Below are 26,801 nucleotides of genomic sequence, written 5' to 3'. Positions count from 1 at the left end.
ATATTCCTGATAATAGTTTTTATTTATACATGAACTTTAATTAAACTTTTCTACATTACATGAATCACATGTTTAATGATAACTATTAACATTTCTTCTAACTACACCAGTGCAAATATTTGAATACGAATACAAATAATAAACTGTTTGTACTTGATTCTACTTCAAAATAAATAAATAATTTCATAATTTAAATATTTTAACACTTTCCATATTATTATTGTAGCTGACTTTACGTAACCAAACTTTCACTTTAGAACTATTTGTCCAATTTTGCAGAAGTTGTAACAAGACATGAAAAAAAAATTTCAAGGGAAGTTTTACCATTATTATTTTATATCAATATTGATATAAGCAAATAATTTGATATTTGTATTCAATTCAAATTAAAAATTTATATTTGCACAGGCCTACTTCTAACACTTATTTACTTCTTTTCAAAGTTAATAAATAAATTTGAAAAGTAAAAGAATAGTTTAAAAAATTAAAAAAATATTATCTTTTTACTTCTAGCACTGTATTTTGCCTATCACAGTAAATCCTTAATAAGTTTCTCGGGGCACTTAAATAGATACTTATTAAGACAAATTTTATTATAAGGGTAAAATTATAGCCAGGTATTTATAGGTCCAGAGCTATAACTCTTCCACAAAAATTTATTTTTTGTCAAAAGGGTTTCACTGTATAAAGAACTATTCCAACTGCCTGAAGTAATTTTAGAGAAAGCACCGAAAACCAAAATCAGTTTAGGGACCATAATCCTCCCATACGAGAATCCAGGTTATTTTATGTGAATGCATTTTCATCACTTTACCTTTGGGTTGGGTTAACATGGTTCAAATATAACTTTTAATTTTGAATGTATATTTTATTTCACAAGCTGATATACTTGTTCAAACAATCAACTCCAAACAAAAAATAATTCCCGCAGCATGCGAGAATCGTACAGCACCCATGGAACTTGTCCACATCACCGACAATGAAGAAGCCAGTTCAGTTTCTCTCTCCGACCATCTGCTGACAACCACCTTTTATGCTGGTTGTAATTGGAATGAATAAAGGACTTTTAGGAAGTCTGGCTGCAATGAACATAAAAAAAAATAACTGGCAGAGAAATAAATATTTGCCACACGTAAAATAAATTCTGTGGAAGACCCTCCCAATTCTCCCGACAGTCATTTCTACAACATATTCCACACAGAGCTGTGCGGGCCTCGAACTACCCAGCGCGCAATCAACACTGACGCCACAGCAGCTGTTGTCATTCTTCGTTACTGCATCTGCATTAAAGATGTCAACTCTTGGTACTGAAACAAAAAATAATCATATTTTCAATATGACTGGACCAAATTTTGCAGTACATCCATGTTAAGAAGTTTATTAAGGTTGCAACCCACTTTTCTCGGTGAATGTTGACTGTTACTGTTTTTTACACTAATTATACGTACTTGCTCCGGCTAGACTCGGGTGAATGACACGTCTGCGGTTGGGAGATCAACAATAAATGAAACAGTATAAAAGATGGCCACTCATTAAGCTAGGCTGCTGGTGGTTCAACTCACAAAAACAGTTACTAATTTACATTAGTATTGGGTCAAAAATAATGGAAGAACTTTAAACCAGTATTTTGATCCTGCTCACGCCCTCCACAAAGGCCAAGACAAAACTCTGGAGTCTGCGTTGACGTTTCCTATCCCAGAACCGAATAAAATACTAAAAAAATGTGTAGGACGGACATGTCTGTACGCCGTACGCTGTAATGATACTCCCTTTTCCACTTTACTTTGCATCCCTCGAGTACGCCAGGTCGGTGACCCGGGTCTCTTGCTCACCAACCAGCACGCTTCCAAACACCTAAGCCACGTCCCGCAGCCAAATTTCATATTTGTGGGCAATGTTTTACTGTCATTTCTTTGAATTTCCATTCATGCCACATCTGATTACAGTAAACCCCTGTAAATGCATGCTTAGCTCACCGCGCAGCAATATTGCGGCTTGATGTAGACTTTTGGACATACGCCATTGCTTAGCACATGTATGTCTGCAGAAGAAAACTAAAAAAAAAAAACACAAACTAAGCAAAAATTGCTGTTGTCAGGATTTAACATTTTTTCCTTGTTTGTTGACCATATTCCTGTTGTGGAATATTGTGTGGCGTTAAATCCTGACAACAGCAATTTTTTCTTAATTTGTGTTTTTTGTCATTTGTGTTTTTTTGTAGTTTTCTTCTGCAGACATACATGTGCTAAGCAATGGCGTATGTCCAAAAGCCTACATCAAGTCATGCACTCCCATTGCACAAATCTTTCAAAGATAATAATATTGCGGCTGCTTCAGCAATTTTATGTCGAGGAAATTGAATATGTATATTGTACCAGGCACACGTTTTAACGTTAATTTATAAGCTAGACGTTACTGTTTTGGCTGCAAGTTGCGTCATCTACTGGTATCAAATTAAATATCACGGAATGTTAATTTCAGCTTGCTACTCAAGTTCACGCTCTTCACAGGTACGAGCAGAACGCAGTCTGGAGTCATGTGGCAGACTTCCACCCTTTTCTTGTTTACTGAATGAAACCTTGAGTGGAGGACGCTCGAACTCAGGGTTCCAACCCGTGAAGGTGCCGTGTCCTTTTTTTTTGCCCTGGTTTCAATATTTCATGCTATTTCTTCAGTTATTTTTTACAGGACTTCAAAAGTACGAATTCCCCCTCAGGAAATATGAAAGCGAGCGGATTGATCAATGCAGGACTGAAGGGCAGACAGAGAGATGCACCCACCTCCTGCTCCTTCTCGAGCTGCTCGCTCAGCAGACTGTCGAGGATGTCCTGGAAGCGCTGGCGCAGGGCGTAGTTCTCCATGCCCGCAATCTCCAGCTCCTGCTGCTGCCGGCGCACCCGCAGTTCCGCCAACTGCTGCTCCAGGTCCGCCAGCCGGGCCTGCACGTGGGCTGCCCCCCGCCCGCACACACCACAGTCCGCACTCCACTCCTGGGGTCCGTAACCCACCCGGCTCTAACCGGTCCCACTCTCACATACACCTCGTTTTTCAGAAGCCACTACTCGGAGGAATTACAGTGTGCACTGAATCACTTCACTTCAGAACAAACTCTTTACGTACACAAATTTGAGTTACATATTTATTGACTTAATGTAAGCTTTTGGACATACGCCATTGCTAAGCACATGTATGTCTGTAGAAGAAAACTACAAAAAACACAAATGACAAAAACACAAATTAAGCAAAAAAATTTGCTGTTGTCAGGATATAAACACCACACAATACTCCACAACAGGAATATGGTCAACAAAACAAAGAAAAAACAAAGAAAAATGGACTAACAGAACGAAAAAAAAAAACTACAAATTTTTGTGCTGTCATCATTTGTGGGGGTTTTTTCGTTAGTCCATTTTTCTTTGTTTTTTCTTGTTTTGTTGACCATATTCCTGTTGTGGAGTATTGTGTGGTGTTTATATCCTGACAACAGCAATTTTTTGCTTTATTTGTGTTTTTGTCATTTGTGTTTTTTGTAGTTTTCTTCTACAGACATACATGTGTTTAGTTAGCAATAGTGTATGTCCAAAAGCTTACATTAAGTCATGCACTCACATTGCACAAATCTTTCAAAGATAATACATATTTATTCTTACCAGGGGTTTGGATACTACTTCATGCTTGAATTTAATCAAAATTTCACACCAGAGGCAATGTATAACATGAACTTCCTCCCCCACTTATTTATTTTATGGTGTGTGTGAATGTTTGGGTTAGTTTAGGTCAGCTACTTTACTAATAAGTAAAATAATTGTAAAAATAATAGAATTCCAAGATTGGGTTAAAAAATAATGGCAAGTTTCATAAAAAAAAGTTTTTCTAAATGACTTATGAGTTATGACGGTATTAAATTCTCTCGAGAACAATTACTGATTTTAACTGTTTTTATTATTTTTGACCGAAAATTCACACAGCACAACGACCATACATTACCAATAGTGTTGTTTGATGAAAAGGTACCGATATTAAGATCCTGTGGTTACTTACGACGCACGGTACAACCCAAGGACTCCGTCCTTGGAACAACGTTTGCCTCGTTGCTGGCTTACACAGACTGTATTCAACAAATTCTAAATAAAATGCCCAAAAAAATTTTATTAAATCGGTGCCACTCGTACCAACAGCCATAAAAAAATTTGCTACGGCTCACTATGTTATTATTTGGTTTCGAGCCATCAACCGACCGCGAACTTTCCGTGCCACGACCGCGCAACGATAATTGGTTGACTTTACCTCCATTCGTGAAGCAAGGAGGTAGTCACATGACCCCCCCCCCCTCCCCCTCCTTCCCAACGGAAGATTTAAACACACTTTACATAATCAGTCAATCAGGGCAAAAGAAGTTGCATACATGAAAAACATTCACACACACATACATAACCAGGAACTCTCCCTTCTCTGTCTTTTTATAATTCAGATGATACATTTGTCCCAGAGTTCCCACACTCGGAGGGAAACTACAGTTTCTGTCTTGCTTGCACTTCATGGCATCACCTGTCTCTGCCTTTCTCACTCTAGCACTGGTGCAATTAACCGTCACACTGCAGCATCTCGCTTTCAGACAAAACAATAAAATAAAAGAAAAAATATGTGATTACACCTGGACTTAACCAACCAGCAAAATAGGAAAAAAATAATTTTTAGCAACTTTATAAATATTTTGTTTGTATTGTTTATACAGTAGAACCCCGATTTTGCGAACACGGATTTAACGAAAACAGCGATTTAACGTAAAGGTTTTCAGGAACCATCAAAAAACACCAATTTATTAAAATAATAATATATATTTCCAAAAAATTAAAGTAAATTGTAACGGAAACTTATTAAAAAATACACTCTGTGGTGTCAGTAATAGAATGGAGGTACTATATATTAATATGTGCCTTTGCATCATCTGTCCAAACACGAAAAAATAAAAAAAATTGTTCAAATTGCTTAAAAACTCCGGGCGCTGTAACTGAATTGCGTAGGTGCGTGCCTTTGCGCGCGCCTGGATAGATAGACTGTCCGCGACACATGACGTCATGAAGGGTTTCTTTGTCCCTCCCCCTGCCTTACATTGGCTTGACTCACCACGTTATCTTCCAATCACGCCCGCATAGTAACAGTGCTAGCCAATAATCACACGTTTCCAAATATTCCCTTTCCCATCCTCCAGGTCACACCAATACGCCATTATCATTATTCTCAGTAAAAGCTTTGTGCGCGGTGTTTAGTTTTTGGAATACATTTTTATAAGTGCTGTTCGGACTTAGATTTTTTGCTTTTCTTCTTGGATTTTGACTACAGATTGCGATTGTAATTGACTACACTGCCTGTTGACGACCTGCTTAGCTTTTTTATTGATACAGTAGAATCCCACTGATGCGACCACTCACGGTTTCCGGAAAAACGGACTTATAAACGGAATGGTTGCAATAGAGATTTCGGGCCAATTTTTACCCCACCCCAAATATATCCAAATACATAAAATACTCGCGCTAAATGAATTCGCGTCACGCGAGTTCGGCTATGCTATCCGGCTGGTTATTTTCGTTCAAAACGTGTCGAAGGAACTTGTGTGGATCAGGTAGAAAACATTCGGCTATAAAAGAAAGATATAAGAACAATACTATCCTGAAATGCTGTGACACGTTTTTGGAGTAGATAATCACAGCGACAGACCGACAGGATACGCTCCCGCCTTGCCGTCAGAGATGTTTATTTTGACAGCTCAAGCAATTATCTTTTCCACGTCCCTTCGCAGCGTAAAAAAAAAGAGAAAAAAAAAAGAGAAAAAAAACACATTGGAATGCAGATGGAAAAGTAACTATGCATTAAATTTAATATATTTACGGCCCTGCTAAATTTTTCTATTCAATGAAATTTGAGGTATTAGTGATTTTTCAGCAGAAACTGCTGTGTGACTAATAACTTAAACTTATAAAGTATTTATTAACAGCGAAGGACAGTCGTATAAGCCCATAAAAATATTTATTTTACCGAGAATGGACTATACAACCTGGCTTTTGTCGCACGCGTTGTGGGAGGGGAGGAGGATGCTGACAGTTTCTCACGCAGAAGGTTGAAATAAGGAAGGGAATGTGTTGAAATGTTAGTTGGAAAAAAGGGAGGGGGTGTTTTTACATGGTTTGTGGCTCTGGGAGGGATGAGCCTTGAAGAATTAGCAAGGGATGGAGAGGTAAGCGTCACGTCACGTATGACGTCAAGCCGCCGCTACCGCCAGCCTGGCCGGACGAGTTTCTTATGCTCTCGCAGAAGCTACCACAGCAGCTTTTCGTGCGTGCGGGCGGGTAAGATAACATGACAGCTGAGACGGCTTTTCGTGCATCGGCGGGATTCTACTGTACATGAATTTATTTACTGTTTTTGGATATCGGCTTTGTTACGTTTTTTTGACGATTCGTTTATGTTACTGGTATTAGAATTGGAAAAAACTGGGATACGGGCGGTGGAGCTTTTATTTTTTTTTTTCCGCTAAGCTCGCGTCTATTGGCTGGCTGCTGATGGAAGGTCATGAGTCTGGGCGGAGCGTTGAGTGAGTTATAATGCGCATGCGCAGCTCAGCGAACAGAGAGAGCCCGCCGGCGGGCCGCGCCGTAACAACAGCTGACCGAGTACAATTAATTACCTTTCTCTGCGTACGGCGCGCTATTGACGGTAAATTTCCATCAATTTGCGGCCATTTTTTTTTAAATTTTTTTACTGTGACGCAATGTGTATGTAGCTCGTATTTGTTATAAACGGTGCAGGTTGCGACTGTATTTTAATATACTTTAACGTATTTCTTACACTTTTCATAATTTTTTTTTGCCTAATTTTTCACGGTTTCTGAAAATCTGTACGCACGAACCGGGGGCCGTACGAGCGAGATCAAAAACGTTTAAGATGGAAAGTTGACAAAGTCTGAGATAGCATGGCAGCACAAGATATCGGCGTCGACCCTGTCTACGATATGGAAACGTAGGGACGTGATTATGAGTGCGGGGGTCATTGAAAATCGGTAAATTGGATTTAACGAAACATCGATTTAGAGTAAACATTTTCGGTAACCATAGCACTTCGTTAAATCGGGGTTCTACTGTATGTTGTCCTTGCCCACCGCTATAGCCCTCGGCTGTTGGTGGGCATGTTACAATATTAAATAAATAAATAAAATAAATAAATAAATAAGTTAATTAACATTTGAAAAAAATTTTCAAGGCTGGAAATCAGGCGCTGGCCAAATCTGAGCGAGATGCCGACACATGCAGGAAGACTTAGACCCAGCTGCTCAATCATGACACACGACTCACGGCCATCACTCCAATATGTAAAAACGTGGTTGAACACGATTTCTGAAGAGTACTTAATGGAATCACTTCAAAGCAAAAAAATCCACTGCTAAGATACAAGTACCTCTGTAACACATACATCAGCTGTTATTTCCACTAAATAAAGAAAGCCTAACGCAGAAGCGAGCGAGAGGGACGGGGCCTCACCTCGACTCAGCTGGTTGTCCATGGAGTACTGCTCCTCCGCCTCCGCGGACGGCATCTCCGTCTTCACCATCTCGAAGTTGAAGGTCATCTCGCCCAGCTCGGACTTGATCGGGAAGTCGGGCTGCTCCTGCTTGATGTGCACCAGCTTGGGGGCCCCGCGGGGCGCGAACATCTCCTGGCTGAACTGCGTCACCAAGGGCTGCCGGCGGTCCATCGAGCCCTGTCGCACGCGTCCCTACTCTGTTGTCTCTCCCTCCTCCGCCATTCACCGTACTCTTTATTCCCCCATACGCTTGCTCTCAGCAAGTAAGTACCCCCACGGGAATATTTAAAAACCTTTCGAATATCATCAATAAAAATGTTAAATGATATTTGCGATAAAGTACCACCTCGTGAAACACCAGAACTTACCACTTTTAGGTCAGAATTAATATTGTTGAATGATGCATAAAAAGTTTGATCATTCAGGTAAGTATAAAAACAATTTGAGAATTTATCTGTCAATCCTACTTTTGATAGATTTCAAGTACGTAGTTTATTAAGACTGGTGTATCAAATACTTTTGCAAGATCCAAATACATAACCTCTAGTTATAACTCTGCGAAAATTGGGTTTAGAAAATGAAGAAGGTTAGTTTTGATTTTTTTTTTTTTTTTCCGTTTCGGAATCCACGTAGGTTGTCTGACAGAATCTTTTGTAAATTGAAGTTGAGATTCTTAAAGATTATTTTATCAAACACTTCAGCGGAATCATTTTAGCAGTTTTCCACCATTTTGTATACTCTAGTTAAAAACATACTAAGTGAGGCACTAGAAGGTTGGCACAACCTTGAGTAAAAAAATTAGGAATATTATCGGGACCCGCAGACATTAATTTTTTTAGGGATCTGATACCCCACAATACTTCACTCTCACTGATATTACGCAAAGGAATAGAACAATTAGATGAAACAGGAGTTGAAAAGATGTGATTGGTGTTTGATGTATATACACTAGAAAAATAGTTATAAAACCAATTAAATATACCTAATGGATCATTAGTGACCATACTGTTAATCAGAGATAACTGCTGGTTGTAGCCATTTCGCATGATTTTAACATAATGTCAGAATTTTTTGGGTTATGTTTAATATTGTTGATATTTTGGAGCCAACATTTTTTGTAATTAGTAACTCGGTCTCTCTACATTTTTGAGAAAATAAATCATGATAATTTGGGTTCAAATTACGTTTATATAGTTTATGAATATATTTTTTATATTTTAAAAAAGTGTAATGAGTAGAGACCTGTAAAATTCGCGATTTCAAATCCCTAAAGGATAGACTCCATGATCCTCTACGCACTCGGGCAAATTACATCTGCTGATTGGTTACAGACTCGTAACACCTGTTGACTGGAATGATCGTGATTCGCTAATTCTTTGGTTAAAGTTTTTTCATTGGCACAGAGTCCTTCAGATAAACTGTGGCCCAATCACTGAAGCAAAATAATGTCAAAAGTATTTGAACTCTATCCTATCGCGAAATGAATCAGCGAATTTTACAGGTCTCTAGTAATGAGTTGCTTCTAGTACCAATGAGGATAGTAATGGTTCTGGTTTTTTTTTTTTTTTTTGGATATCAGTATACAACAATTGATTATATTACTTTCACCACAACGCTCTGAAACCGTCACGTCGGCAGTGGGAAGCGAGCGCTCGACGACGCACCTGCAGGGACGCGGAGTCCGACAGGCGGCTGTCCTCGCCCGACGGCCGGCTCGTCTCGTCCTCCAGCTCCATGATGTTGATGTTGGTCTCCTCCTCCGAGTCGCTCACCGCCTCCCCGAAGATGTCGTGCTCCGCTGCGGACCAGAGCACGCACGCGGTCGACCCTGCCCCTCCGCGCAGTCCAGGGGACGCACCACAACGCCGAACGTACAATAACGCCGAAAACCATAACGCCGAATGCCAAATTGACTACAACGCAGACAACTAGAAAACTGCTGTGTACCACAACGCCGAATTACCACAACGCCGAAAAATGCCATTGCAGGACTGCCACAAAGGTAAGGTTAGGTAAGGTTAGCACACAGATTCATTCAGTTGTTTTTCATTTTGCTCCTGTGCCCCCCCCCCCCCCCTCCCCGCAGCAACATTTTTCGGCGTTACTGTATTTCGGCGTTGTGGTACACAGCAGTTTTCTAGCTGTCGGCATTGCGGTCAATTTGGCATTCGGCGTTATGGTTTTCGGCGTTGTGGTATTTCGGCGTTGTGGTGACGACCCCATCCAGTCCAACGACAGCAACAACAAGAAGTTACCAGTTACAAATCTCCCCAACGTAATAACCTTCATTATTGCGCACTTTGTCTAAAAACACATTGTCCGATTAATCTTTTAAAAAAATTTTTATGAACATAACAAACTAAAGTGGTAAATTTAGTAGTGTTGGTTTAACAGTACACATAACACACTTTACAAAGTAATTAAATTCACTTTTAAATTATGTAATTAACTGAGCTAAGCAAGGTTTGCCATGAAAACTAGAGTGATCATTGTTTGTATGAGTCTGTCCGACAGTAACTTTCTTTCGAACCGCTGCTTGGATATTCATAAAATTTGATAGTTAGGCAGGTATAACCAATTAAATTTTTAAGATTGTGCATTAACAAAAACGGTTGAGCGATTTTTTGATATTTCCAATAAATACACGTGTAACTTTCAAAATCAAACGCAATACTATACTTTTTGGCATGGGATTCCAAAAAAAATAGGATTCATACACATCATGATACTGCGTGTTTCGAACTGCACTATAGAAAACAACAAGCAATTAAATGTAACTGAATTGTAAATACATACTACGTATATCAGTAAGATTATATTTGTTCAGTTACTTTTTCAAAAATTTTCACAACTATCTGTGCTTCGTGTTATTTTGTTGTTAGGTTATTTATTGCATTGTATTGACTATGATGGCATTATTTTAGTAAAAACAATTTCCTTGGTTTGTTTAATGGTTTCTTTTTATCTATCTTTTTCTTGTAACTTTTTAAGGACTAATATTAACGTAACTACATTTGCAGTTTTCTTCGGAATTGAAAAATATCGGTGGAAAGCGCTCCGGAGAGGACCGAGGCGACGGGGAGGCGTCGCGCGGGGGCACTCACCCACGTCCGCGCTGTGCTGGTTGCCGACCTCGAAGGGGGCGCGGCTCACCCCCCCCTCCTCCTTCACCTCCAGCTTCACCTTGTCGTCGTCCTCGCTGATCACCTCCCACTTGACGCTCACAGCGTCGTTGTCTACGCGCAGCAGCCGCTTCACCTGCGGCACGGCACACGGCATGCTCTGTGCACGGCACACGCTCTGTGCACGGCACGCTCTGTACACGGCACACTCACACACGCTACAGTTCCTGACCGCTCCGTGAACAACAAGCCACCCGCACCAGGCAGCACTGCATCTACCGTCTGTGCAGAAACTGAAGTCTATCCAAACATTCTTACAAAAAAAAATTTAATTCAACTGGTTCATCGCAAACATGGAACACTTTGTCGTCTCTATATGTTTAATTCGAGCATGGTAGAAACCGTCACCATCGTTTAGCCATTTAATTGAAATAATTGGCGGTAACTCTCTTATTTCAGATTAAATTTTGTAACATTTTCTTCAGAATATTTTAACTTTTCACCTGGCTGTTAAAATGACTGCATACACGCCAAAATATTTGTTGTTGCCTTTTTCTAGATTATCCTTAAAATACTTCACAATAATCTGATTGAATTCCAGTCATGCATGCATTTTATACTATGCATTTACTGAATGTAACATTAGGAATTGAAAGTATACCTACTTTCTGAAATACCGCTAACAAATGATTATTTGTTATATTTAGCTACACATAAACATATCCATTATGTACTATTTGTACTGAAATATTTCAATGACAGTCCATGTGAAAAAAATCTGACTATGTGAAGAAAATTTAATTGTTCAGTACCAGAAATTTTCAAAATGCTCATAGTAAAATGGGACCTTTTAATTAAAGTACCTAGTAGACGTCATGTCACATTTCTCACATAATAAGTATTTCCAAACACTATCAAATTTTTAAAAACAGAATTTTTTATAACATAAATATTGGTAATTTCAATGAAATCAATAAACCAGGCTAAACTGGCATAAAAACACGAAACTTTGACCTTTGGAACCAACTGAGCCATACAGATTCTACGTCGTGGTCCGATTTGGATTACATGTTGTATTAATTCAATTTTGCCAACAGTTCAGATATTTCTATACGTCAAATGAAACAGTCATTGGCACTTTTATGTCCTAAAATACATAACCCAATAAAACTTGGGGCCAAGTTTAGTTTGCTTTACATTCTTTAAAGTCATTAAACTAATATAGCACAAAAGATGCTGTACTGATGCAATTAGGTAACACTCGTTGAGAAAACGAAGTACCTTATTTACCCAAAAATAATGTGACCCTAAACTTTTTAATTATGAATTTATGAAAAGACTTTACAGGTTGAAAATCTCAATTCGAGTATATAGCATTTGAAAATTATTTAAATTAGTACATTTATTCCATATTTTCTGGACCCTTTCTGGTGCCACTTCCGTCAGTCTCTTGAAACACCAAGCTCCGGTTGGAAAAAAAAAATTGTTTAGTTCAGAAAGGAAACGAATGTGGTTACATACGGTGGTTGGTGGTCCCCTGGGAGGGCGAAAGAGGAGGGGGGGAGGGGTTGCCTCCCCAGCAGCCGCAGTGAAGAGAGGCAGGGAGAACCCAGAGACAAAGTCCCTCTGCACCCTCCCCTTCATCCTGCATCTCTCATCCGTCACACCTGTGCAGAGGTCCAAGAAGCCCCGGACTACAGTGGCATGAGTGATACAGTATACAGGCAGAGCCTGTAGTCTTTCGACTCAGCTTTCTCAATGGAAAGATACAAGTTTTTTGTTATAGTGCGACCCCCAATTTTAGTTCCCATAGTATTGGTAATGTCGTGCAGATGCTGTATAAAACTGTACAAAGTCACAGCAAGGTATGAGCACAAGTATACCGAGAATAATGATGTAAAATTTTATGGAGCGAAAAGATTGAGACAAGGTTCGCGAGAGTGGACCCGCGAGGGGAGGGGGAAGGATTGACCGAACCCTGGAGGCCGGGGGCAGTTAGTCAGAGGACTGCACCTCCTTCTCTATCTCCGGGGCCTCTATGTACTTCTTCTTGAGGGTCTTGCGGAAACGGCGGCGACGCACGTTCTTGAGGGGCGGCGCGATGCCGTGAGGCCACAGGAACTTCTTGTCCACCTTGTTGGGGTCCTTCTTCTTGGCCTTGGCCGGGGACTCCTCGTCCGTGGTCTGGTCGTCCTCCTCCTTGCAGATCAGCAGCTGCGGACAGCACGCGCCTCACGCCTCACGCCTCCCACACTCGCCCCAGGCACGTGCCGCGACGGACGGCTTCACGCGGGAGTACTTGTATCTTGTCACGTGTTCGAGCACGTTTCCTAATTTGCAACTTGTTATACCGCATTTGTGCAATTTTAGAACGTTTACATTTTGTTGGGACACGCATCCTCAGCAAAACTTACAAGCCAAAACAAAAATCAAAAAAAGGTCTAACCAGTTTCAACCCTGCTTAAAACCTCAAATAACAAATTTGATTACCCAAATAAACAAAGTAATAAATGCTGTACAAAAATTTTTTTTATTGCATATCTTACTCGATGGCTTTTAAAAAGTTAAAATTACACCTTAAGTGCGGAACGAGGTGGCAGACTGGCACGACAATGAACAAATTCTTAATGGTCCAAGTTTGAATACCCGTTCGTCCACCTTGATTTTGGTTTTACATAGTTTTTTCTTGCATTTACTCCAAGACAAAGGCTGGGATGGTTTCTTACTTTTTTGCCCTGATTTATATAGTGTTTTGCCATCTGTAATGATTATAAAAAATGAATATAAAAACTTATCCTCAAGTAGACACCTTTTTACTGCATCACTAAGTAAAAAGATATGCATTGGAACACACCTGGCACACGTCTGCAGTTTTGTAAAAGCTCTTGTTGTCAATGGTCTTCAAGCTTTCCACGACTGTTGGCAGATCCACCACCTGCACAAAGGTCCACGCCAGAGAGAATGCAAACCTGACATGCCAAAGACACGGGGTCTGTGCGTAGGTGAAGAGCTGCTGACCTTCGCGTGCATCAGCCAGTGGTCGAAACGCACTTCCCCGTACCTCATGTCGTTCTCCAGCTTTATGGTGAGTCGGTCCTTCAGGTGCATGCCCCCGCGCAAGGCCTCGCGCAAAGCTTTCGCTGGCTCCTGAAACACGACAACCAACCACAACTCACTGTACACGGCGCTTTGCAAGGTTGGCGAATTTTGAACAGATTCTTTTTAATGAGCTGCGAAAATCACTAAAATAGTAGCAAATGTTTGACCTGCAAATTTGTAGTAAAACAAGCTTTGCTTATCACCCCTGGTTACTGTTTGGTTGCAGTTTAAGTCAGAAGTTGCCAAAAGTACAACAAGGATAAAGCTACTGTTTTTTGGCAAAAGTGTAAACTACACTTGAACTTAAATGCTGTTTCAATAAACAAATATGTATTAAAGTTTGGACTAGAAAAAATATGTTATGCTTTCATTTTTCATTTCATTTATTAGCGTCCTATATTTGACAGTACATATGTCCAGGTTTTGTCAGCTATTGTGCATTTTCTTGTTGGATGTTAGTAGAATGGCTGCATGCAGAATGCTGGGTAGAAGAAAGATACAAACACTGGTGAGGATATTAAGAATTGTCAGGGGGGAGGAAGGATGGTAAATTGACTATGAATGGGGATTTAAAGACCAAGTAGAGACAAAGGGTGGAAGCTTCGGGGAGTTTGAAGGACAGAAAGGCAGCACTCCTTGGTTCTTTGAGACGTCTGGTAGTGGAACGAGCTTTCAGGGAAAGTGACAAGTGCAAAAAAAAGGGGGGGGGGGATTTAATATATTGCAGTAAGTTTAATCAGACAAATATCCATTTTTAAGAATTTGAAAATTTAAATTCAGTAGATTTGACTTCGATTTTGAGTTTCGTCAGGCTCCAGTATAGCTAGAAACAACATAGGAAGCAATGAGCTTAAGGTTATACGTAAGTTAAATAAATAAAAGCATGAATGCAGACCACGAAATAAATGATAATTCACTTACAGATGGGAGCCTTAAGATAACCTGGCATTCTAATTCTGCAGGAGCGTCTTGATCCCTTTTAACTTCAGGATGACGATTCATCTTTCATCAAACGCTGTCCGTCTGTACACAAAATTATGAAAACAAAACAAACCATAGAAGTTTTAAATATTGGTAAATATAAGATGAAAAGGTGAAAAAAAAAAAAAAGTGAAACTAGAAAAGATATAGAGTATATATAAATATAGAGCATGACTGGCAATGAATGCATAGAAAGGAATCTTTGGGGCCAAAGCTACATTCGCTGCAAACAGCTGAAAATTTGGATATAAAATTAACATTAAATATGTGTACCAAATAACTGAAAACTTCTTGTATGTAAACATTAACAAAATACATTAATAATGTGAGCCAACAAAATAAAAAAAGCTTTTTTAATTAAAATATAAATAAAAGTACACAATTTAACCTGCTAAATATAAATTCGTAGTGTGGATTCAAGCTTCAGTGTGGAAGACTCGGATACGAGAATTTTGTTACCAGACAGCATGGTTCTACATCACCGTCTGGGCGATCAGACCGAAGCAACTGCGCGAATGTGGTAGGACCTTTAATTGTAACAAATAACTTATAACTATAGTAATTGTATGTTATATAGAAAAAATATATAAACGCACTTTATCTAAATTCACTTTAAGAATGTAGTTCTTTCGTTTAGGGTCTACTCTATGAGTCCGTACTAATATGTATTCTATGGGATTGTATTTGTTTACGTTTTGAAAGAGATTTGACTTGTGTCAGTTGACGTTGATTGTCTTAATTATCTAAAATGAACATTCAAATGCAACAAGCAGCAGGGGTTATGCCTCCACAAGGAACCCCGCAACAACCACCGACAATGCAACAGTCACAACAAATGTCTCAACCGCCTGACAAACTGGATAATATATCAAAAATTAAGTCTTTGGTTGGACCATTACGAGATACATTAGCAGTAAGTACTAAATATTAATATCAATTTATTGGTGATTCTGGAGGAATGCCACTCTCATGAGAATGGTCGGTTGCGTTAGGTTAGCAACATTAAAAACTACTTTAATTTAATGTAGACGGTTGGTTAGGTTCAGTACATTACTGTTACTGTAGAATCTATTCAGCAGTTGCTTAGGAATTAGGTAAATATGTATTGTACGGATTAGCGCCAAAAAAAAATCGTACAAATATGAAATAACTTTCATTATATGCAATCTTACGTCCTCTTTTCAGAACCGCCTGCGGAGATAAAAAATTCCAATTACTTTTGGAGATATCGAATTTTTTAATATTAATTTTGTGGCGTTTTTTTTTTTTTTTTAAATTTTTAAAAATCCGAAAATACCTTTATTCTGTGCTCTTTAACTTCCTCTTTTCATTAAACCCGGCGGAGATCAGAAATTCCAAATACTTTAGGAGATATGGAATTTTTTAATTTTCATGATGTGCACTGATGCGGCTTCAGCAGGAAGCCTACGATTCACACATCCTTCTGGACATACCCGAATACTTACGTTGGCAAGCCTTCTTTTCTTAAAATTAGCAAGAAGTAATTAAAAATACTTTAAAACACTGTGGATGGTTGGTTATATTAGATAAGTATAGCTACATTAAAAAATTTTAAGTGAGAGTCTAACTCAGATCATTATAATGGAAGGTGAATGATCAAATAATTATAATACTGTGGCTCTATACATGTAGATGTGCACATAGCTTTATATTAATATAACTATAACTTACTTGGCGTAGTAAAATCTGAGAGTAGTCTGTTTTGCGATGCCATAACAATACTGATGAGACGTAACCAAGATGGTGTTGGTTACGTCGTTACCATTCCTACATTCTTACAGGACAAGTGGGAATATGAGGGTTTCGGGTGGGGAATTATTAACATGCTATTTTACACACATTTTATTTTTTTAATATTATACTTTTTATATACAGGCCTATACTATAAAGCCCCGCTGGTTATAGTCTATTTTGCATTACAGTTATTTAATTTTCAAATAAATCTGCATTTTTTATTTTATTTTATTTTTTTAAATGTCCAAGCTGACTACAAAAAAAATACAATTATATTGTAGGCCTACATGTAGTATAGGACTCGTCAAAAATATTAAACATTATGAATACACATTTAAGTACAATCATATACACATAAACAAAAATAATAGCAAAAACAAATCTGTAGATGTTACAACTTATGGCGATATCGTGAAATATAACAACGTGCCCCATTCATTAGCATACTTCGTGATACAGAAAAATAAATTTAATGGGTAGAGTGGTAAAATGTGGGGGATGAAATACTATTTCACAATATAGATTAGACAGGGTGGGACTGTATTCTACTTCACGATGCCTAGGGAAAAAAATTCTTGAAACGTGGTACTGAGATTATGTTATTTTGAACCGACTCTCTTTTTAATATAATAATTTCTGGTTTTGACCAATCAGTCACTGGCTTCCTCTATGTTTGCCCTCCATGGCAGCATTAGGAAGTAACGCAAACGTTAAAACTCAAGAACCCAGTATAAGAATTATAACTTCAAAAACAAAATGTATTTTTTTTCTCCCCTTTTCCAGGAAGTATTCACAATGTATTTTTTTTTCCGCAGATTACCCTGAAATCAGCCTCACAAGCCATTCACCAGAATAGTTTGATCGATGTTGGATCATCGTAAGTAATTTTGACACATTGGTTAAATTTAGTTAGTTCAAAGAATTTGACCAACTTAACTAAGTTTCAAAAGTATAAATTACTTTAAATAAAGTGAGGTGCTTTGTAATGTATATGACAGTACAAAGTGTTGCAGTATATTCACGAGATCCTTTTTTATGCATTGTGTGACATAGGAAAGGCGTGGATATACCAACCATTCGTTTCGACAAACACACGGAAGAATTCTATTCCATTTGTGACCAAATTGAGCTGCATCTGGTAAGTCCCTAGCTATATTTAAAAATAGTAAAATTTGTACTGATATATGGGAAGAAGATATACAGCACAGCTGGCCTTAGTTTCTTGTAACGGAGCAAAACAAAAAGATATTGCAAAAAAAAATAAAAATAAAAATGTAGTGATAGGTGTATAGACAGTCAGTACTGGTTTACACAACACGTAATTATGTGGTTTTACATAAAATTCATGGCTTTTGAATTTTTTTTATATTAATGAACATTTCTTCATCATAGTAAATCCAATGAAATTTGTACCATTTTCCTGAGAGCAAGATGATATTACGAATTCCCAAAATCTATATGAAAGTTGAGCATGCTTCAAAAATATTTAAAAAAAAAATTATAATACTGGGGTATGTTAGGAAATTATGACTTATTTTGTGTAAATACTTTCAATTATTATTTTAAAAGGTGTAAATAGCTGTAATTCCATACGGGTAACTACTAAACTAGTTTTAAAGCAAAACAAAAGAATGAAGCTTAATTTTATGACATTCCTGGGAAGCCTTCATTTCACAGACGAGAGAGCCAATACCCGAAGTTCCCCGAAGTTTAACATGATACCACAGCATCTTTAACGTAGCCATCCTGACCAAATCGACCGTCCACAATGGTTTTAAAGTATTTTATAATGTAGCTAACCTAACCTAGTTGACCATAGGTATCCTTTTATCAACACCGCCACATTATTTACAGTGAACAAAAAAAAAAAAACGATGCACGATCGGGCGCTTGGCTCTCTCGTCTGTGAAAAGACCGTTTCCCGACATTCCTGGTGCTTTTAAGTCACGTTTTCTCACTTGGAAATTACGTTTATTGTTTCCCGGCGAGTGTGTTAACCTGCATGATATAATAATTGTTATTGTGTTTGGCTATTGTACACATCCCGAAGTGCGTGCGAGTGAAGTGTCGTGTGTGTGCGGTGCCGCAGAAGACGTCCATCGAGTGCATGAACCAGGGGTCGAGCAGCCAGCGCTACCTGCCCTCGGCCGTGGTGCCGACCCGCACGGAGCCCCTGCCCGGCCAGGACCAGGCCACGCTCACCTACCCCCAGTACCTGGGCACGGTGCGCTCGCAGGTGGCCTACGCCAAGGAAGTGCACGACACTCTTGTGGCCGCCGCGCAGAACATCACGCCCTCTGAGTAGTCATCCTACAAGACTACATCCGAACGTCACGCCGTCCGAGTAGCGGTGCCGAGTCATCCTGCAAGACGACATCTCAAGAGCAAATGTGCCAGAAACTGTGTTGTATCGAGGAAAGCTCAACGTGTGGAACTCGGGCGAAACACTACATCTCTTCCATAAGCAGTGGAGCGACGTGCCAGGCCAGGGGTGGGCAGTCAGCGGCTCTTCGCAAATTGATTTATTTGACGGCGCTACGATTTGCTTGCGCTGCCACTTTAACTAAAAAATATATATATATATGCCGAACAAAACCAAGCGGCATGATCGCAACGCAGGCCCAAGGGCATGCCTACCGTCACACCACCCCGTCGCTTTGTTTCAATAATTAATATGTATAATTTAGGGTTTCTTATTTTATTAGTACATCTCTAATAATGACTACCGTATTGTTTACACTTAGTACTTTAAAAAACTCTATTTTATTCACAAATTCATCAATCATAAAATAGCTTGATTTTATCATCTTAAATTTTCACGTAGATACAAAGAAAATACATATTGCGGTGCTCCAAAATATTTGAGAATCAATTTACTTAACATTTGGCTCATTTCACTCGCAAATCTGCAGACCCCTGTGCTAGGCTAACATCGACTTTATTTTACTTTCATTATTATTACTATGCAGACTTATGTAAGTAAAAACTCCATTACTGACTATTTGAAAGTCCAGATATGGTGCGAGTAACAGCAGCAAGATTTTTTGTTTGTGCATACCAAATGTCTGGAACAATGAAATGTTCATTGAGTTTCAGTGTTGAAGCTACAATGTATGGAATGGTGTAGCAATTAAATCTGTTAATACGATATTTTTTGTGTATTATTGTAGTGCTCAGTACATAACTTTGTGGCTTCATTAAACTGTCCCTTCCCACCTCCCCAGTACACTCATGCTAAAGATGACTAGTACAGCAATGGTCATACAGCCTGCTTGAGGCATCTGAACAGATATCAGGTCCTATCACGTACTAGCTGTCTTTGCACATGTAGTCGACAGCAGACACTTTTGAAATATGATCCACAATTGTTTCACGGTACTTCTCATATGTAAAGTTTTATTTCATCACACTCCACATATTGTATTTGGCTATTTGCCCATTTTACAGAAAAGCACAGTAAAAATTTGCTCTAAGAAATTAAATATTTAAGTTGTCTGGCCCTCAAATCAGTTTTAAAAATAATTATACCAAGTCTCGAAAAGAGTTTAAGTAGGCCATCGCTGTACTAGTATTTACTGTGATAATGTTTCAATGAACACCACTTGACTACAGCTTCTGCATTCATTTAGTTTGAATTTAAAATTTCCAGATTGGTATAGATTACTTAGCAGTAAAATCTTCCAAGATTAACATAAGGTGATTTGTTACTAGTATAAAAACCCAGATTACAGCCTTCCTCATGCAATCCATTAATAATAATTTGTTATATAAATTTTTTGTCATATTTCAGGCTGGATGTAAAGCTTTTCCTTTTAAAAATTATTGTAAACATAATTCTCTGGGTTTATTGTTTTTATTTTTTAAAATTCATAAATTTTTATTTCAATTTTTTTTTGTTGGCTTCTTTGTGTGGGAAGGCATTCTGATGTGATTATCCTTCATTTTTTCCACGACCGAGGCTTTGTTTCACATGCTAGGCTTGTGGGTCACGGGAGTGCGACAAAGATACAAAATCGCTGCGTCGTGGGAACAGAAGTATTTCGCGGAAGCCTCTGTTACCATGCGCCGTGATTGGCTGAGAATTACGTCAGCGAGCCCAGGACACTGCCCGCACGAAGGAAAGGAAGGCTGTAAAGTTAGTCATTGTCTGAGCACCGTGCCGAGAGGTGGTGGTCGGGCGATGGCGCGCATCATTTTTGCAATGTTATTTTGAAGTACAACTTTGCGGCTACAGTCCAGGCATTGCCTTAGATCTTTCTTTAGGACATTTAAATTAATTTGAATTTTTTTGACCGGAGTCGTAGGCGAAGCGACAAAGGGTTTTGGCCAGCTGTCGTTGCCCGGAACTTATCCGGGCAATATAATGTAATTTGTAATAAGTATAAGTGTTTTTACCCTTTATGGAGGTTCCGGTTAAATTTTTGTTGTGTGCTCCGTTGTGCTGAATATTTTGTGAATTTTAAATGAATAATTAAAACCAGGTAATACATCGAACATTGTTTATAAATTTTTTTTTTTTCGTGACCTGCAACCTGTATGTTCCACTCATCAACTAATTTGATCTACCCAGAGGTGGTGAGTGGTGAAACTAGAACAGGTAAGGAGCAAGGTTTACAAATTTACAAAAGAAAAAAAAATATTTTTTATCCATAAGCATTTTATTATAAAAATCAGTCTTGAAAAACTTGCCAATACATTCATATTCAAAATAAATTCTTTAGGTGATACATAAAATTACCAAATGTTTCAATGCAAATAAAAATAAATCCCTCCACACCAGAATGTTGCCACACTACAATGCACAAACCATGTGTGATGTACAGGCATTTGTATAGTCCAAATATTTTTTGTAAAAAAAAAAAGTTCAATATAAATAAGTTAATTTACTGGGGCTTTTTTTATAACTTTCCAAAATACATAACTTCTAGTACTTGTCCCAAACCAAAAATCCCAACAAAGTAGACACTGTGTATTTGTCATTCACTAAATATTAACTTTTAAATTAATACAGGGTTTCAATTCACCACAGAAGTAATGATGGATAATTTAAATGTCCTTTCAATCAAACAAGCACCGATGTACATTTCAGTCCCCTGATCTCTGGTACCTCATATAGCAGAAAATGATAAAACCATCGCCACTAAACAAAATTTCCTTGCAATTTTATTTTGTGATTAACTGAAGAATATTTACTGCTCTTCCTTTGGATGTGGCATGACAACTTCTGTATGAATATGATAAAGACAGTTGCTGTGTGTTAAAATGTACCACATTCAACATAATATATTATTCATTACCTAAAACAATCCACACTCTTCCATAGACAATTTTGTATATTTTGAGAATGAAGAAACTACTGTACCATTATCAACACATTTGTAGTCTCAAAACAGATATGATCAAACCAAAATGAGTTCAGTTTGCCAGTACTAATATCTTTAATATAATAAATATTTAGCCTACTGTCATGAATTTTTTTTATCACAAATTTAAAAAGTATAAAGTGTACTCAAGATTAACACTGATTGTGTGTCAAAGAGTAGTTTAAATTTTGAAAATGTAACATTTGTGTTTTACCACTGACAAATTAAATTAAAACGGTACTAATAGTGCTATCAAATATCTCTACATCATTCACCTTCTACTAGAAATCAAAACCTATGGGAGATTGAACCTTTTCTTTTGGAGGTACCCAACTGTTTGCTATAATTTTTACTTCATTTGTCCAAATTTTAGCACAAAGCTTCAATAATATCTTTACAAGCTTTCTGAAGTTGTTACTTTCTGGTTTTCTATCACAAAAAAGTTATACATAGTTTGACATACCAGGGACCAAAATTGTGAACACTTTCACTTGGCATTTGCCCTGTTTCATTACCCAATGAGATTACATCTGTACTATAAGTTTTTGGGGGGAAAGAGGCTGAGAGATAGTCAGCCTACATTAGTCACAGAAATTGTTAATATATTTTTTTTTTTTTTTTACCTGAAGAATAATAAACATTTTACACATAACAATGGAATATTTAATTGTTAAAATACTAAATTATGAATTTTTTTTATAACATAGAGCTCATATTAGCTTTATTTATTAAAAGAGGCACAGCCAAATTTTACTTATTTGTTAAATGAGCTTGGATTTGTTAGATTACTACTGTAAATCATTTAGCCTGTTTTTTTAGAAAAATTAAAAAAAAAATTTTTTTTGAAGATGCAGCATCTATGATAGAATTATATTTACTGGGACCTCAACATTTTATTACATACTAACATAATGCACTTCTCTTCTGTGATGAATGAAAACCATGCATGACATGAGTAAAACAATAGACAATGATTCTAAGTGGTTGCAACTTCATTTTTTGACGAGAATGTTGATAAATGTTTATGCCAGTTAAGGGGGTACCAGTATATTGCATATTCTGCAGTAGTTGGGGACATAACAAAGCTACATTACACTAAACTACAAGTTTTTAATTATACTGTAAATATAGCCATGTATGAACTGCCATTTCAACACATTGGAGCAATATTCATGTAAGATGGTTTGGTTTTTGACTTTTATGTATTCCTGTAAATGGCATAAACATGAAAAATGAGTTATCAGAAAACAAAATAAAATTCAAGATATTTTGCATGATGAAGACAATGTTTTTAAATAAAGGTAAAATTTAATTTCATGTGTTTAAGTTATTTTATTTCCATTAAATAAAAACCTGAGATTAGCTATATTGGTGAACTATGTCAGGCAATTTGAATGAATGCATTTTCAAATCAACATTCCTAGTGCCATAACTTGCCTCCTACACTTATCACTTCCCATAACAAATGTAACTGTGCCACAAATCACCTTCGTGTACAAACTTAACATGCCTAACACAAAATGTGGTACAGAAACACCAATGGTAGCTGAAACATTGCCTTGTGTTCTCGATACAGAACTCAAAGACTACAACTCGGAACTTGTCAGAAATCGGCCACATCAACATGTCACAATTTTAAGCCATTATATTAAAAAAAATTACAACCATCATTTAATTCTGTTCTATCTCATCCCAAAGTAAACATATTTTAAAGTGTGTCTTCCGAAACCTCAGCTTGTACACAACTCACCCATACTTGCCTGCACCGAACATTCACCCAAGCACTTCCACGCTGCTTGCAACCACCGACACGCCCAAACATGTGAACTTTATTGTACTGTGTTTTTTAGGAATTCGCAGATATGTGCAAGGGACTCATGCCTTCACAAATGTAACTCTGGAACACTTCCATAGCATAAAAAGAGGCTTAAAAAAGCTACTGACAAATACTCTCTATTGATGAGCCTGTTTTAACCATAATCATAGCAACTAGAGAACATGTTTTTTAACAAAGTGCTGACAACACAATAGGTGCTATACACTCAATGAAGAATAAAATATTTAAATTACTCAATACACTCGCTCCAAACTTGCGTGAACATTTATTTCTCAAGCCATAACTTTACCTCCTGGAAGCCAAAAAACCATACTCTCAGCTTTCCACGCACACTGAAGCAACCAACACACGCACACACACGCACACAATTCCATACATTAACGTCTACCCTCGGCACACCGATGGCACTCTGGGCACCGACCAATCACAAGTCCAGTTGAGGAACGCACAGGAAGAACATGACACTGCCAAGCACCAATCCAGTTTTGATTCTCCTCCCCGGCTCAGCGAGGGAGCCACCAACGTCATCTTGGGATCACCTTTCGATCGGCAGCACAGCAAAGGTCCGGGCAATAAATGAATTTTAGAATGTCCGTGAAAGACACTATCTGTTCCACATTAAATGTTGATAATGCTAAAAAAAACGTTAACACAGTCAAAACAATATTTTTGTTAACTTCCAATACAAGCGAAAAATTTTTCAATATTATTTCCACATGGGAATTTCGTTGTTGCAGCATTGGCTATCAATAAGTCTTTTTAATAAATAAAATCTATCAATGGAACAGTAATGACTATCGGTAGCAATTTGAAAAAAGGAATATTTAACAGTGCACACATCAATGCACGCCGGGCATTGCAAGGATGTGTCGTCCGCCGAGGAGACGGTTGTAGCACGCTCCGAGCCACGCCTGGAGACGCCTGGAGACGCCTGGTGGTGAGAGGGGCTGAAGCAAAGGGACGTCCCTGCTGTGCCACTCACACACAACACATTATCACACTTTCCCGATGACGTGCTGGTCCAATATCCGCAGACTTCTCATGCTGGCACAGCCTCAGCATCTGAAACACGCAGACGAGGGAAAACTTAAAAAGATGTCTGATCTAACATCATTAGAGGTGTGGATACATGCAAGTAAGGGAAGAAACTGTCCCATCACCTACTTAAAAGGAACCAAAATCAGAAAGGATGGAGCAGGGTTCAAACCCAGCTCCTTTTGAATGGAAGTCCTACACTTGCTTGGCCATTGCAGTGAAGCTATGCTGTTTTAAATCAGATTCATGTTCTCGACATATCGTGAACATGTAAGTGAACAACTTCAAATCTCACTACTATCCGGCTTCCCACCCCATTACCATCCGGCTGTCTCCACTACCATGCATACTGTTTCACGGCACGCCAAGAGTATAAGGGGGCAGTAGTACCTCACGCTTTTCTCTCTCTCTCCCCCTCTCTCTCTATCTCTCTCTCTGTATCTATCTATCTCTCTCTGTATCTATCTGTCTATCTATCTCTCTATCTATCTCTCTCCCGGTAAGCACAGTTCCCCCCCCCCCCCCCCCAACTCGTCTTCTTCCTCTTAGAGCGCGCTCATCATTGGTTAACTATTTTTTAATTACTAATTACCTATGGGTCAGTTCAAAAATCGGCAAATACTTCCTGTCTCACAAATTTATTCTCTACCTGATCCAAAAAAAAATTTGCTGTCTTTCACGGACACCTTATATAGTCTGGTATTCTTGTGATGTAGCAGAAGAGGAACTGAGGTTGAGGTTGAGGCTGAGGCTCACCTACGACCCGGCGCCGCAGCCGAACACCTCCTGCGAGGCGTAGGTGACGTGCAGGAAGCCGTCCTCGGCGCGGTGCTCGGCGTACACCTCGGACAAGGTGCGCGACAGGCTGATGATTGAGCGGTTGTTCACCATCATGTAGACGGCCTGCGTCGAGTCTATGTGCATGCGGTTCCTGCGGACACGCGTGCCACACCCTCGTTGGGACCACACACCCTCCTTGGGACCACACACCCTCATGGGACCACACACCCTCCTTGGGACCACACACCCTCCTTGGGACCACACACCCTCCTTGGGACCACACACCCTCCTTGGGACCACACACCCTCCTTGGGACCACACACCCTCCTTGGGACCACACACCCTCGTTGGGACCACACACCCTCCTTGGGACCACACACCCTCCTTGGGACCACACACCCTCCTTGGGACCACACACCCTCCTTGGGACCACACACCCTCGTTGGGACCACACACCCTCCTTGGGACCACACACCCTCCTTGGGACCACACACCCTCCTTGGGACCACACACCCTCCTTGGGACCACACACCCTCGTTGGGACCACAGCCTCGTTGGGACCACACCCTGGCGTCTCCAAGACTCCGCAACAATGCAACCAGTGCGACGCCTTTAGGCAAATATTGTAATATTTGCTTTAGGCCAAGGACTCAACATGCAACCAAATGGAAGGAAGTCGGTCGTTGGAAGGAAGTTGGTCCAACTTTCCAACTTCTTGCGTCTCCGCCTTCCGCACCGCAAGTGAAGCGTTCCGAAACTTTCAAAGACGTAGACGCTGTGTGTACGGAAGGTACCATTTTGTTTTTTATTATAAACATGACGTTATCATTTGTTAAACTTTCATCTGTTTTCGTGATAAGAATGGAAAAAAAAAAAAGCATCCCGGGGAATTAAATATGTTTTCAACTGTTTTTACAATAATTTCAGGCTGGTGACGTCTTTGCGAATTGCGTGCTTATAAACGGCCGACTTCCTTGCATTTGGTTGCATGTTGCGTCCTTGGCCTTGAAGGCTATTCCTGCACCTACATGTATCACGATAGCCGTTTTGTATTTGTTATTTGAATCGTACTTAACATATGTCTGGCGGCAAAAAAAAATGGGAGGCGAAACAAAATGCGAGAGAGCTCAAGTGGAAAACGTAAAGAAAAACAGCCATGAAGAGGGGGTGGGGGGAGAGAGAGAAATAACCAAGAGGGCGTGCGGGACAGAACCCCGCGGCGAGACCTTTACTCCCGCCAGATTCACCGAG

The 26,801-nt window shown here is 39.0% G+C and overlaps 4 protein-coding genes across 5 annotated transcripts in view; 1 reads left to right on the top strand and 3 right to left on the bottom strand.

Annotated features, from left to right (window-relative positions):
• The window catches only part of LOC134537381 (uncharacterized), an 843,397-nt gene that overhangs the window by 337,316 nt on the left and 479,280 nt on the right, over nucleotides 1-26,801 (bottom strand). The gene's annotated exons all lie outside the window — the stretch shown is intronic.
• LOC134537363 (transcription initiation factor TFIID subunit 7) lies at nucleotides 848-14,935 on the bottom strand. Its single transcript, XM_063377716.1, has 9 exons — nucleotides 14,721-14,935; nucleotides 13,719-13,847; nucleotides 13,555-13,635; nucleotides 12,714-12,914; nucleotides 10,683-10,836; nucleotides 9,243-9,376; nucleotides 7,536-7,755; nucleotides 2,781-2,950; nucleotides 848-1,307 (listed from the first exon to the last, which is right to left on the bottom strand). The coding sequence occupies exons 1-9, from the start codon at nucleotides 14,799-14,801 to the stop codon at nucleotides 1,272-1,274; spliced, it is 1,206 nt and encodes a 401-aa protein (XP_063233786.1). The 5' UTR covers nucleotides 14,802-14,935; the 3' UTR covers nucleotides 848-1,271.
• Nucleotides 15,395-19,685, top strand: LOC134537361 (mediator of RNA polymerase II transcription subunit 29). Its single transcript, XM_063377713.1, has 4 exons — nucleotides 15,395-15,693; nucleotides 17,351-17,412; nucleotides 17,589-17,673; nucleotides 18,625-19,685. The coding sequence occupies exons 1-4, from the start codon at nucleotides 15,529-15,531 to the stop codon at nucleotides 18,838-18,840; spliced, it is 528 nt and encodes a 175-aa protein (XP_063233783.1). The 5' UTR covers nucleotides 15,395-15,528; the 3' UTR covers nucleotides 18,841-19,685.
• LOC134537362 (microtubule-associated proteins 1A/1B light chain 3C-like) overlaps nucleotides 21,175-26,801 on the bottom strand; it is a 55,249-nt gene continuing 49,622 nt past the window's right edge. The window contains exons 4-5 of one of the 2 annotated variants that reach the window (XM_063377715.1): nucleotides 25,527-25,701; nucleotides 21,175-24,797 (exon numbers count right to left, since the gene is read on the bottom strand). In XM_063377715.1, coding sequence (XP_063233785.1) covers nucleotides 25,527-25,701 — 175 coding nt within the window. In that variant the 3' untranslated portion in view covers nucleotides 21,175-24,797. Of the gene's footprint in view, nucleotides 25,702-26,801 lie in introns of both variants that reach the window. The other variant, XM_063377714.1, reaches the window with a different exon arrangement.

This window comes from Bacillus rossius, chromosome 12 (assembly GCF_032445375.1).
Source record: "Bacillus rossius redtenbacheri isolate Brsri chromosome 12, Brsri_v3, whole genome shotgun sequence".
Lineage (NCBI taxonomy): Eukaryota > Metazoa > Arthropoda > Insecta > Phasmatodea > Bacillidae > Bacillus > Bacillus rossius.
The sequence above is the reverse complement of the archived record's forward strand: the minus strand, read 5'-3'. Positions and strand labels throughout refer to the sequence as shown.